The 14859-nt window shown below is 37.0% G+C and overlaps 1 protein-coding gene across 2 annotated transcripts in view; it reads left to right on the forward strand.

Moving 5' to 3' along the window:
• The window catches only part of LOC135475401 (ankyrin repeat and fibronectin type-III domain-containing protein 1-like), a 77195-nt gene that overhangs the window by 23994 nt on the left and 38342 nt on the right, over positions 1–14859 (forward strand). Inside the window, exons 4-6 of one of the 2 annotated variants that reach the window (XM_064755289.1) lie at positions 8019–8146; positions 8726–8757; positions 11707–11817. In XM_064755289.1, coding sequence (XP_064611359.1) covers positions 8019–8146; positions 8726–8757; positions 11707–11817 — 271 coding nt within the window. Of the gene's footprint in view, positions 1–8018; positions 8147–8725; positions 8758–11706; positions 11818–14612; positions 14784–14859 lie in introns of those variants that run through there. The other variant, XM_064755298.1, reaches the window with a different exon arrangement.

The following is a 14859-nucleotide window of genomic DNA, read 5'->3' on the forward strand; positions in this document are numbered from 1 at the left end:
ACTCGGGGACAAGAAGGATGCTATATGTCCCTCTATCCCGGGGAAACCATTAAGCCAAGAAAACCACCCCAAGCACAGCATTGTCTGAGCCCAGATCAGCCTAGGCAGCCGTTCACAAGGGCTCTTGCCAAACATTACCTTTGCATCTAAATCTGCTAATCTGGCTTCTTGCAAACAGGAAGTTTAATTCTTCCAGTGTCGTTTACCTTACACAGATGTCAAAAAATTCTGTGGAAGAAAAATAGCTGAATGTCATACATTGCAGTTGCTGAGAAAATAAGTAACAGGTAACAGCATAATATGCATCCTAATTTTCATCAGAAAAAATGTGATTTGGGTTGTTTTATCTGGAATATGAGAATTAAGTTAAATTTAGCACAAACCTTTATATAAAAATTTTGGTAACTTTTTTTTTCCAGTGTGAGTAGCTCATAAAGTGTGACTTATATAAAAATATAATTTTATATGCATTTATGTTTTTACATGTACTAAAGGATGTAAAATATGACCTAGTTCATGGAAAGTTTGAGTTTATTGACATGAGCTTGTCTTGGCTTGAGCTGACCTAATTACTGTTGAAAATAAACCTACAGCACAGGTGCTGTACTAATGGACTGGGGATTCTATCTTCCCAATAACTGATGCATGACAGCAGTATACTTTCAGTATGTTGTCTGTGTAATTGCTAGGGTCCTAGTACTCCTGCAAATTTGAGCCCACAATTGACCTATGAACTTATTTATGGATTTGCACTACTATCAATATTTGAACATGATTGTACCTGTGCACTGTGATTATTTTTTATCATGCTTTTTAATATCCTTCTGTATTTGTTAGTCTTGATTTTATGTACATTCAAGCAAGTATGCTTATTTATGTGAGAAACAGGCGCAGAATATGCACCAGTTTCTAGTTTGCATTCGGTGTTAACCATCATTATCATTCATGTTGAGCAGTCTTGCAAAACCACCAGGCTAGCTTTTCACCATTGTGGCTATCACCTTCGGACGCTCATGTTGTGCAAAGTCCAAAGTCGCTCCTGCTCTCCTTCACACTCCCCGAGGTGTGGCTGCCTCTGTTTACAACAGTAAAAATAGCAAAAGCAGCAGTTAAAATAAATAATAAATTCTGCACTGATCAAATAGTTTTAAGATGTTTATTGACTGATTATTACAGATTACAAAAAAATACATTTGGTATTTTTTCATCCTTGATTTTCAGAGTATGGACTGGTTTTATTGCAGAAAGCCCAGTGCACAAAGAGATTTGTATTTAATGGATGCAGAACTCCCTTGGTGGAATCTCCTACATTGTGTATGATCAGTGATTGTTAACTATGCAGCTATAGCTCTGTAATTCCCAGTCATGTGATATTGTCAAGATGAATGATAAAACATGTTGGCAGATATTAATGAGGTGCTTAGGCTGTATCGATTTGTTCCCAACGTAGAAGGTTATCTGATATGTTAGTATATATAAATTAATTACTAGCTGTATATGTTGGCTGGTTTATGTTGTTATGGTGACACAGTGTAAACTAGAATGCAGAGGGCAGTTATGAGTTGGGATGGTTTTCCCTTTATGTAGTGGTGTAAAGTGTATTTCCACTCACAGAGATGCATCAGTGAGAGTGAATATACAGTTCTTATTGAACAGTTTATCTAGCCTGGAGACTCAGCCAGAATCATCACATGTAATCAATAAGCCATGTCTCTTTCCTACAAGGACTGTTGTTGCCCTTTGATTTGTCTGAATCCCAACTTGCATCAGAAACAAGCTAGTTTTAAGACATTTTTCCTTCTTGAATCTTGCAAAAAAATCTTCTTACGTGAATTATTGTTATTCTGAACTTGCTTAAATGCTAGCATTGAGTTGTCAGAATGTCAGCAGCAGTGGAATCATTTTTAAGAAAAGCAACATAAAAAGTGTAAACAATAATTTTTTTAATGCAAAGCTGGTTGATTATATATTTTATCCTGTATGGATTTGGTCCTAAATATCGTACTACAGGGTTTCTGCTATGTCAGTTTTGCATCCCCTGAAAAAGGTACCAAAATTTCACCCTCAGACATACAAAAAAGTGAAAAAAAGAAAAAAAGGCCTTTCAATTGCCATTGGAAAATATGAATCCTGTTACAAATATGTTGACGGTAATAGATAGTTAAAGCACCAAACAAACCAATATGCACACTCAACAAGACTGCTGACTACATCACAGACGTGTCCCATTCCTGCATCTCATAAAAATTTCTGTTTTTAGTATATGTGTTGGAGACCGATGACCTAATTGACGCAGGGATAGTGCATGCAGCACAAATTGCCCAACGTGCTCCAGCATAACATCTAGAATACATAGGCCTATGATAGCCCGGAAATCCGGTCTAAGGATGGCCTTGTAGGTAATTTTGAGAAAATACTTTTTTAAAAGTGACAAGAAATAAAGGTTTGATGTGGGAGATGATGTGCCATGACAGGTCAGAAAGGTCAATCATAGGTTCGCATGCGTAGCGCGTGAAAACAGTTGCTCCAAGTGTAAAATGTTGAGGTGAGATCTCATGGAACTGCTCATCGTATACACCATGCAGTAAGATGAAAATTGTCCACAAGACTGCAAAGCCGTTGACGATTGTAATTCACTTGACTTTGCCCACGACGGATAAGTTTTGGCACATGTTTTCGTTCTGCTGACTTGCTTGTTGGAACACAGGAATTTCGCTGAGGACATCGTGAATTACACCTGATCTAAAGACTCAAAATTGAAGGGGGAATACCACACTCTTACATTGTCTCTCACCCCTTACCACCAACCCTCGGCTTCAGACAAACTCAAAATTTATTTTCTGGTGGAAACCCTGTACTAGTAAGATCAGTATGTATGATTCTATTTCTGATGTTTTTGATTTTTCAACACATACAACAATACATCATGTTTACTGTTCACCTATTATTTAACAACCTGCCAAAATGTTTTAATATTTTCATGCATGCACTGATGGTTAAAATTGTGACTACTGGGGGCCATCTTCTGGTGCCAGGTTGATCATTGAGGTATCCCTAGGTTTATTCTGTGCTCAATGGCCTTTTGATTTCAGCAAGTTGTGGTAGAAATTTTCATAAGGATTAAGAAACCACAAATTTAGATGTAGCTGAGATGGGGGTCTCTCTGATTAAAAAGATAACATGGTAAACCAGAAAATTAATTTGTATGGGTGTCAGAGTAAGTCACATCTGTAAGCTCGGTATCATACAGTACCTCTGTACTTCTATTCTATAACATTTACTTCAGCTGAAAAACAGTGGCTTCACCATTGTTGATGGCAGTTGATGACAGTGAAGGCCTACAAGAACAATAGGGGAGTATTAAATACCCAAGGCAGAGTACAATAATCCTGCCAGTGTCAAGACAGAACAGCATACTACACTACTAATCAGCCCATTGGGTACCTACCACTGTATAATGAAAACAGTGACATGGCAAGTGTTTTTATGATGTGATGAACATGCACACAGTTCATATACACGCCCATAGCAGACACATTCTCTTATGTTACCAAAACAATGACAATATGCTTATTTCCATATTCAGCCATATATTGTACAGTACACTGTTCATGATTATCCAAAGTTGAGGTATTATTATAATTACCTTGGACTGAATATCAGTGGGCCTGAGTAAATCTGCTACAGGTGATCTCCTGCTGACTGGTGACATCTTACCTCAGCAATGTTCCAAGCATGACATGGGTATAATGAATTACTCAATAGCATAACAGTTAAAACCATTTGTTTTTATACCAGTAATATAGTTAGGATTGACTGAAATGTTTGACATTAGTCCTGAATACTGGCAGTACGTCATTTTAATGGAAGCTAATACATGTACAATGTGCGAGTATCATGTTTGTGATGAAACCACATCACCAATGTAATTCACTGATAAATTGAACAAATATGGACTTGTGTTGTAAGAAATACTGATCCTACCAAAAGGTAACTATGTAATGCTACTTACCAGCATGTTTTTCTGGTAAACGCACGAAACTAACTTGTTATGTACAATTTGCCGATGATGATGTAGTTGCTTTTGCGAGTTTTCAAGAGAGACAATTTACGATGGAACAACCTCAGTTGCTCTCCTTGATTTGTGCTGTACAAAGGACGTGTTGCCAATCACCCACATCACATACTCTAAGAGTACTAGAAATTCCTGCTCCTGAGATGTCCTCTCATAGACTGACTATAGGAAATTTATCCACTCACTCGTACCATTCTTTCATTCAGATATCCTATATTGTCACTTCAGATTAACCCTTTCTTCAAGTTCTTCCTCGGATTTGAGATAGAAAAAGTATTTTGGAACATCAGTAACTTAATTTTTTTTTAAAGAATACAGTTTTTTGCTCTTTTTGTTAAAGCATTTAAAACATGTTCACTTTAGGATATGAATCTTTAGATGCTGACATTTTGGGGGAATGAAACTGAGTTAAAACCAAGTTAGGTATACTTAATTGATGTATACATGCCAGTGATGCACATATTCAGGAGAGATCAGTTGAAAGCTATAATTTTTTGAATTTTTGATGGTGCTATACACCTGTTTATTACTGATGTTAGCATTATGGAAACATGTAATTGCTTTCAACCAAAGAATATTTGTTTATATATTAGTGATCTTGAACCAAGATCAAGAAGTGATCTTTTGTTTTATTATTACTGTGTAGATCAGTTCATTGAAGACTATACAAGTACATATATAGGTACTGAAACATAAGTGTGTATGTTAATCACTTAAAATCAATGGTCCAAAGCTAGACCTTTTTTCTTTTAAAATACATATACATTCATACATATATGCCAAAATATGTTTTTGGTTGAAACAGCCTGAAAAAAAGCAAACAAAACAAAAACGTATATTCCCTTATTACCGACACTGTGGGACATTAAAAGATTAATGATTCAAACATTTGCAGAATTATCTCCCTTGTATTACATACTAAGACCACCCAATCTAGCACAAAGCTACATTTTTATAGTCCTCAAGCTGGGCTGAAGAGCACTTAGATGCACTGAACTCATTAGCTCGTTTGTACAAAGTACATGCACCACTGGTGTGTGCATATCACATGTAATTACTGTAAATTACAAAGTTGACGACTTCATTACTTTATGTATTGAACTGAACTTGTGCATTCATGTGCATTGCTACCCAATCTAAGTTTTGTTTTAATAGTGATCAATTCTTGGAATATGGAATTTAGAAAGCTCAATTTACACGTGTAACCTATAGCACTTTTCTATACATGAGAGAGTATCAGAGATCTGTCTCGCATGCAGCTAGTAGTAGGTAGTCAGAGATACATGTAGGCTCTGTAGCTTGACATGATTGGGATCTAGAAAGTATAGAGAGCAGGTTCAGCATTATATAGCTTTGTTATGGAGGAGATATTAGGTTAGCCACGTGTGTGACCAGTAATTAGAGTACATGTAAGTGTGATGCCATAAAAGACCACATGAAAAAAAGGAGATAAAAAGTTGATGTTCTATATACTGTGCTTTCCTTCATAAGAAGTGGCTCTATTTTAGTTGCTCTTTGTTTGCGTTTTTTTTTTTTCACAGCGTTATCTTGAGACGTGAAATATCCCACCTCATATTTGTCACTTTCTCCCAGTTTTTTGGTGTGTGTGTGTTGTATACTGTGGTATTTTCTGTCGTGTTACTGTGAACTGTGTCAGCAGCGCTCCAGAGAGATTCTCTGCGGCCCATGGAGTTAGCATTGACCCATGAATAGGGGCTATGTATTTGAGGAGATGCCAGTGTCTTAGACCGATTACCTTCCTTCGCAGCTGACACTTAGGCCAGCTTAAGGCTTTCTCCAAATGTTTGGTTTCCTTGATGCTTCTACAGTTAGGCCTGAATTATTGTTTTTCCTTTTTAAGAGGATAACATGTATGTGTGTGTTTTTATGTTTTGTTTTTCTGTTCTATTGTTAATAAATTCATATTGGAATATGTAAAAAGATTCAGACATTGCACAACAGGGTTGACTGGAAGCTTGGGTAAATGGTGGAAATAATTGATGGCAGTGTGATGTTTTGTTTGTTGTTCTGGTTGAGGTAGCTATGCACCTGGGGCTGGGAGGGAAGATGTCGAGTAGCTGTCAGTCACTCCATGGGGCTGTCACATTTCACCTGCAGGCAGTGCTGTGGCCTTTATACTTCAAATTTATCTAAATATTAGGTTTTCTCCAAACTCCTCAGGCATTCACACTATGCCTCAAGTTTTACTCTATAGCTAGCTGATACACACAATGTCAGCCTGGTATAAAGCTTTTGGGAGTTCATTCTTCAGCACCTTCAACATGGGTAAAAACTTTGACATAGATGCAAACCCTCTCAGTCGCAGTGACATGTTATGCTGATCACCACCAGAGATATGCTTATTATCTGTCAGACATTATAGTTAAGGTGAGTGACAATTCCTGATGTCTGTCTATCTTCAGAACAATGTGAAAATTTCGTTCAGTTTTGTATATTAACTAAAGATTATACTATTAACAAAAGATAATATTATTAAAAAATTAATTTATGTAAAAAAATTCAAATTTATATTTCATAATATCCTTGCTGTCTCAAAATATATGATTTTTTGGCTTTCCAACAGTCAACCTTCTGACTTACACCTTCATTAATTCTTCTGTGAATGAGCTATGGAGGGGACTGTGGAGACAGTTGTCTTTGCCTGTGTATAATAACACTTGCTGAAATAGCTTATAATTACACCACAGGCATTGTGAGGAGATACTGTGAGTGTGATATTGTGAGTGTGATGTATTGGATGTAAAGAGAGAAGCACTGCCAATGGGTTGACCCATACTGATGTGGCTAGGAGATAAGAGGAGCATTATGACATAATTCAGCCTCTCACAGGTGTAGAGGTGATGGTAGGTTAGTAGTTGTCACATTCTTGACTACAGGTCAATGCAAGTTGAATCAGAAAGACTCTTTAGAGATTCTATGACATGGCAGAATGTTTAGGTCTACAGAATGTGCTTGAGATGTAGAGTTATGTGATTGTGGACTTCTCCTGGCAGGACTATTTCTGGACCAGTGAAGACACAATGAGGTGATTTAGCTTCTGTGTCAGTAAACTGACATAAAAGAGAATGATACAAGCAAGCATGTCAGAGGTCAAGCTCTGCACGATTCTGGTCTCTGTGATGTGTTAGTGGAAAAACATTCTCACACGTGCAAACACAACACAATGTAAGAATAGTAAAGCACACTTTAAGCAGAAAAGATTGAACCAGTGGTTGATGTCAGAAGGGATGCAGCACGTTACTCACTGTGTTTACTCTTTGGGGTGTAGAAAGTACAAGGCGTCTTTAACCATTAACAGGCAGCATTAAACACTACAGCCTCATGATAGAAGAGCTAAAAACTGATTTGGACAGGGTTTTAACTAAACTCTGACAGCAACTGTAGGTGCTTAGTTACAAAGTCTATAGAGACTCATTTTATGTGCAGTTGATCTGGAAGGTATTGTGTTTAGGGACCAGAATGTGCCTCAGTAGATAAACATGTTGATGTACTCATCATGTCACAAGTGGGGTGAGAAGACAACTTACCAAGACTTACTATATGCAAGTTCATGAAATACTGATAATGTCTTACATGGCACATAATTTGTACATAATACTGGTCAAGTGCTACTCAGTGATATGTTGTTGTTGACTTCATCTATCAGATTCTTGACTTATTTTACCTCTTTAAAGATATCTTTGTCTTATTGACTTTTTCATTCGCTGTGTATGGTATAACTGTTCTAACAGTTGTTTCAAAATGAGGAAATGTGCCTATTTAAACATGTTACTGTCTTCTCGCATATATTCTTCTGTGACCACAAATATTCTTTTGATGCTCACACATAAGTTTTAGTCAGATTGCATGTCCACATGAATGTAATGTTACCATCAAATAGGATTCACACAGTAAGTATTTTCCCCATTCTGATGTGTTGTAGGTCCAGCCTGGAGATTTGATGATGACAATGACTCTACTACATCTTCGGAAACAATGCCCCCTGGTGGAGAAGACACACAGCTGACAAAGCATACTGCACAGCTATTTTACACCACTCCGCCCAGAGCCGTAAGTATATAGCGCTGCTCTTTAAAATTATCACTGGATTTGCCTTTTTGTTGCATTTTATTTAATTAAATCATACATGTAAATACATGGAGTTTTAGGGGACTAATTTTAAACCATCAGGAAAAAGGGTTATAAATCTAAACCAAATCAGTAGTATTTCAACCTTATGATGATAGTAACTATGAAGATTTTCTTCTATTTGCTTCCAGTACTTTGGTATTTTCATATGCTATGAAATTTTAATAATATCACCGTAAATAGTCATTTATTCCATATGATATTTCATGGTGTTGAAAACACTTTCTTCGTTTTAAGTTCAGTCTGATGATATACCCAATATAAGAGTATTAATGGCACAGATGTTTCCATGGATTTCTTGCTCATAGAGGTAGATGTATCTTTAGTTGCTTTTCTGTTGTTGAATGTGCATCGTTATTCTGGTAGTATTGGGTGTGAGTAATGTGTAAGTAGAAGTGTTGTATGGCTACCTAATCTTTTCTAAACAAGATCATGTCGGCAGGAAGATGTTATTAAGATATATAGATGCAGACATAGCCAATATGAATTTTTATTTTTCAGAATATGGTTCATCATAAAGATCATGAAAAAAGGTGAGAGAATTTATACTTGTGTGAACTTCTTGTGAAAGTTAGCTGTGCAACCGAATTTGTTTACCATACCTGTACTCAGCTAGGTTTTTCAGAATTGTAAATCTTCATGGATCATTTAACCTTTGTAAGAACTGACACATTTATGGTACAAAGTTTGTTTAAATGCATCAGCCTACAGAGTTACATTAAGCCTGAAAGAAACTTCAAAGCTAAGATTTTTTATGTCAAGCTATGAGGCTATTTTTGTGTGCTAAGTGCAGCAGTATAATTTACCTGCAAAGCTCAGTTTACAGGTTTCTTTGCTTGTGTACAATGCTTTTATTATTTGCAAGTGTTAATAAGCCTGCAGAGATATTATAATTAAGAAGTCACTTCTCATTCACACAATCAGCTGCGAGTTATTCTCATTTTATTGGTTTCTTTCTTAATTTGGCTGACCAGTTTCATGAATAAAATAGAAGAATTATTTGTGGCTGTGATTTATTACCATAGTAGCCAGCAGCATACAGCACATTTATGTATATAGTAATTTGGTGCCATATATAAATAGCCATCAAGGTTAGCCGTGTTTTTAGTATACATGTACTTGTAGCTCTATGACTGTTTGGCTCTTTGCACATCAAAAGTGTTATTATGACTAGTAACCACCTAATTGGCCATAAAATGAATTAACGTTTATAGATATGTATAAATGACAGGGGAAAAAACTAAAGTTCACATGTGCAGATATGGACAAAAAGGTTGTAGTAATGTATTCCGACCTTCTTATTTCCATACTAGATGAAATGCGTGCATGTTGTAGGGATTAAAATAGGTACAAAAGTTGGGTTATAATACAAGGGTAATAAGGTAGTGTGATTGGAAAGGGCAAAGACACCTGAATTCAGGTGGAAATTTATCCAGTGTATAGTTCCCTGTGTGAGTGGAGTATGTCCTTGCTGACGAGGAAGGGCTGAACACAGGTGACATTTCTTGTGTATTTGTGGGTCTGGCCTGCCAGGGCGTAGAGTAAGGACATGACAGGGGGATTACCTGCAGAGGATATGTGTCCTAACCTGTCGCTCGTGTAAACCACACCTCTATGTGATCAGGCCCAACCCGAACCATCCTGCACTGCGACAATTCCATGGACCACCAGTTCATTTTTTTCCCCATTTGATCACCTTTGTCGCAATCATTCCTGGTTCGTGTGTTTTCCCTCCCCTGTTTGAACATGAGATTTCCGATAGCAAGCCAGCCCTTTTTGATTACGATACTTGAGATCTGATGTCATATATTAAACAGACGCTAAGGTTTTGGACTGGATCCAAGTTTATTCCACACGTATAGGAAATGAAATAGAGAAGTGTATGGTGCGCATGTAGTTGAGGATTCCTGGTTTTTAGTGAGTATATTACACTGTTAAGTTACTCTGACCCACACAGAGAACTTTTTACCTGTTCTGTTGGCTTTATTGCACAAGGTAAACTAATCAGTGCTTTATGGGAGTTCTCAGCTCGGGGTAAAATGTGATGTTATCTGTAACCTTTTAGCTTGTGCAAACAAGTCGGATTCTAACGTGTTTATACCCATTTCAGCGTGACATAATTGCATGTTGCATTAAGTTTCCTAATGGAGGAACAGCTGCTAGTGTATTCCTCATGGCCACCATGATTAGAGCGTAGAGTACATGTAGCTAAGCCTAAACCCGAGACATACTGATGCCCATTTCTTTTTATAATTTGAATTGCCATTACCCTTCTAATAAACTATCAGAGTTAATTAATTTTATTTACCCAGACTATATATTTAGATGTCACAGGATTTGTGTGATAAGCAGAGTTAACTTTGATACCAAATTTGATCTGTCTCGACATCAGACATTGAAATCAGATAGCCAATCTGTGCCAGTTGTTATCTGTTAGGCTTTTAGTGGAGAATTTTAATTAGAGTGTGTTTGTGTCTTAGCGGGAACTCATTATGATAAATCATGGCGTGTTAGTTTGTGTGATGCAGACAGGCTAGGCTCCAGTGGTCCCTCTCTCTGTCTCTCTCATCAGTCTTAATGAGCCCGCGGTTTACCTGAATTGAACCTCACATCTACCTGTCTACTGCCTCAATTCCACCACCATTAAACGAGACATTGATGAGGGAATTGTATTCATTAACACATCTTATGATCTAAATGGTATTTTTATTGCAATCAAAGTTGGCTGGGCAAAGTTGAGGGGGTGGTTTTTTATTTTATTTTATTTTAGTGGTATTTAGTGCACTGTGATTTTACATGTATAATTTGAAATCGTTCTCTTTATTCTTCAAGTCTATGTAGCCTATTTAACACATCACATGTATCTAATGATTTATGCTTACTGTCAAGACTGGCAATAGCTATATATACATATATATATATATATATATATATTATTATTATTAGATGTAGTATCACAGGTTGATAATAATGTAGAAATACAGTAGCTGTATTATTATTACTGGATGTGATATAAAGGGTAGATTATTATATTTAAAAAGCTTTGTAGATGTAATAATAGGTCTTTGTATTAGCTTTTGTATAATTTGAAAAATTTGTTTTTTTTTCATTATAAATTATGTGGATGGCTTGATAATAGACATATAGGATTTGAAATTGTCATTTGCTTATAAAATAACTATTATTATTTGATCAGATAATTATATTTCATGCACTTAGTAAATTCTGGGGATGTGGTGGGGGTAACAGTTAAAACGTGTAAGCTAGTAATTCAGTTGTTATGGCTGATTACAAATTCTCACAGATAACTTTAGGTTAAGGGGCTATCCCTAAGTCTTATTTGGCGTGGTTTCCAAGGGGAATTATCCTGCAGAGCATGTCAAGGCTGGAATTATGTCAGTAGGGTCAGATTTTCTAGTTAACAATTAATAGCAAATTGTGCTTCTTAAATTTCCTCATGTGTTTGTGTCTGGGCTTTGTAGGCTGGAGAGCACTGGTAGCATCTCAAAACTCGCTCGCAGACTCAGCCAAAAGGACAGAAAAGAGCGCCATAAAGCGTCGTCACCAAGACAACGGTCCGTTAGCCTAGACTGGTAAGACATTGACTTTTCTGATCTGACCACATCTATTATGTTGATATTAAGAGAAAACACACACTCGCCAATAAAACAGCATTTTATAGCAGGTATACCCAAGGCTGCTTGGGTGGTGTGTGCTGTGTTTAAACCTGTTTAACATGCTGCACATGCTTTGCCTGGGGTGGTAGAGTGCTTGGGGCAAAGAGGCGAGCTCTGGAGGACTAAGGTAAATCAGTGCTCTCTATACAGGGCACACTTTCTCATGGAACATGCGCAGGGACAACCTAATAAAGATATGAGAGAATATCAGCAGACTTGTTGTGGACCTTTATTGATCTAGAATCCAATATTACATTCAAGTTGCACAACTACATGACTTATGTTCATAATCACCATCATGAAAGTAATAAAGACAAAAATTTCATGATGTAGGCTTAAGCTTGAATTGTGCATTAAGAATAGGTGAAAACAGTAGATTTTATTACAAGAAAACTCCTGTGCTATGATTATTATTGGCACATGCGAACTTGTAAACAATGAAAGATCTCCAGTCTAGAACCAAGCCAGGTGAGCAAGAGTATCTTTGTTAGAAATTAATGTCTTCAATGAAAAATTAACATCAATTTATTAAATGAAAGCCTCAGAGACATATGGTTCTGAATGCTCTTTTATATTATCCTATTAAGAAATAACTTTGGTGAATTTATGTATTGGTCAGTTATCACCAGTGTTTTTACAGTAGATCTAAGGCACAGATGTATATAAGGCACGTTGAATGCGGTATTGTGTGAGAGGTGAATGAATTGGCTGCATTCATTGCATTACAGAAGAATGTTATTCATAGAGCCATATTCTTCACTTACAATCTCCATCCCACATTAGCTTAGAACTGAAAAGGTTTTCTAGCATTACATGCACTATGCTGAAAATTAATGTTCACATTTTAGAAAATCTAGCTGACCTATTCCTAAAGGGTTTAGGCCATCTGTATGTTATACAGTTCCAAGATGGTTGTAAAAAAAGCTTTCCTAATCTATGACCACAAGTAATGGTGCTTTGCGAAATTAAGTTAGCCAACAATCTCTTGATATAGTGTTTCCCCTGTCAGTAATGTAAAGTTAACCAAATATAAGCAGAACATACTTTGGGAAATGGGATATTTCTTCAATTTAGGTAACAAGGAGGCCTTTGACTGGCAGATATGACATCCAGCATGTATATAAAATCTTTAATCTGAATGATTTAAATAATCAGTTAGATCATAAAAGACTTTGCCAGATATACCAATGATACTCAAGCCTGGATGAGCAAGATGGTTACATCAGACCTTGTACATGTCTGGTGACGCAGTTCGTGTGCCATTATAGCAGGGTGAATGTCTACCTTTGTAATGTTACATCTTTGACTCTGCTGTTCTAAACTATAAACAGGAGATTTAGAGGAAGACAGTAGAGGAAGAACAATGACAAAAATTGCTGAGTTAACTTCTGCTGGCATGTAGGTGATGAATTTAGCTATAGAGGTCTATCTCATTAGCGCAGCTCACTATCATCCTCACACACTCGGCTTTATCACCTGTTCAACAGCTTTCTTGAATTCTTGGTTTTTAGTGAGCATTAATTGATATGCATAAATCAACCCCTCCTGACAGACCACACAGACTTGAGGAAAAACTCTTTTTCACCCATAATAGAATTAACCACACAATAATCAAGAGGGAAGCTGATGTTCTACTACTTACAAGAAACTTTCTATATTATTTACCTCTATTAGGATGTGCTGATGTGATCAGATGGAATTCAGGTCTAGCCAAAAAAAAATGTAAATTTAAAACATACATGTGTTTAGATGTTCGTGTAAACTCTGTTTGACACTTGTTCCAACAGGATTAACTCATCTGTGTTTTGTTTGTATGGCAACAAATGATATCTGGATAGATATATATATGTATATATATATACTACCTAATAAAGATTTGACCTGATGACTTTTTATTACTGGGCCTTAGATGCTGTACAGCCATAGTTTAAGAAAGTAAACCCCTGTGTGGTAAGGAATGTAAGACCCTTGTAACCTCATGGCGGGGGCAGTGATAATACCTGGTAACTATAGAGTTAACACTTTTTCTCTATAGCCTGTCACTGACACTAGATTTATAGTACCAGTCATAATCAGCAAGTGAAGTGTGTCCAGTAATTTATACATAGATAACTGTGTGTAAATATGAGTTGGTGTGGCTAGTGGAGACTGAGGGTTGACAAAGGTAGATTGTTAAGGTGATAAAGAGCAGGTTAGATCATGCTCCAGTCCTGCCAGAGGACTCTAAAGCACAGAACTGAAGTGATTGCAAAACCCAGTGGTTGTAGTAGTCACTGTCTCAGTCCACCCAGGGGCTGTCATTGTCCATGGAGTGGTTATCTGACTGACTGGTTAGCCTGCACACTTCACACCTCTATGAACCCCGGTGTGACCAGGTGTCCAGGAGCTATAGTTACATCAGCACACACCTCTGATGGCATGCTCTGATAATAGTACATTATTACAGTAATGGACATTAGATGAGCTATGTATCATTCATATCCATTAGGGTAGGAGACTCACCTGGAGACAGACTCAAGGTGTACAGATTGATCACACACAGTGACAGGTAGAAATTTGTGTTCAGCCACATTGAACCGAAATCAGGAAGCAGCCAGGCCAGGAGCTTTGCATTGTTGCATTACACTGTACTGGATATAATGGCCGGCTAGGAAACCCGGGTGATCGGAAACAAATAATAATGTGCACTTTAGTGTGCTTTGTGTTCTGGATGAGGCCTATTTGGTGTGTACTCTATGGTTGCTGTGGTGTTTATCTTGATGCCTGTGAGGAATTACAGTGATGGTGTAAGCTGATCAGACTGGGACAATGCACTCTATTGGTTTACTGGTGGATGTCCACCACAAAGGGACGCCAACAAGAACTCGCAGAAGGTTCAGTCTGTAAGTTTTTGGAGCATTTCCGTGATATATTGTCGATTTTGGTTTTTTTTCATTTCTGAAGTACCGATATTATAAT

This window comes from Liolophura sinensis, chromosome 1, assembly GCF_032854445.1.
Source record: "Liolophura sinensis isolate JHLJ2023 chromosome 1, CUHK_Ljap_v2, whole genome shotgun sequence".
NCBI lineage: Eukaryota > Metazoa > Mollusca > Polyplacophora > Chitonida > Chitonidae > Liolophura > Liolophura sinensis.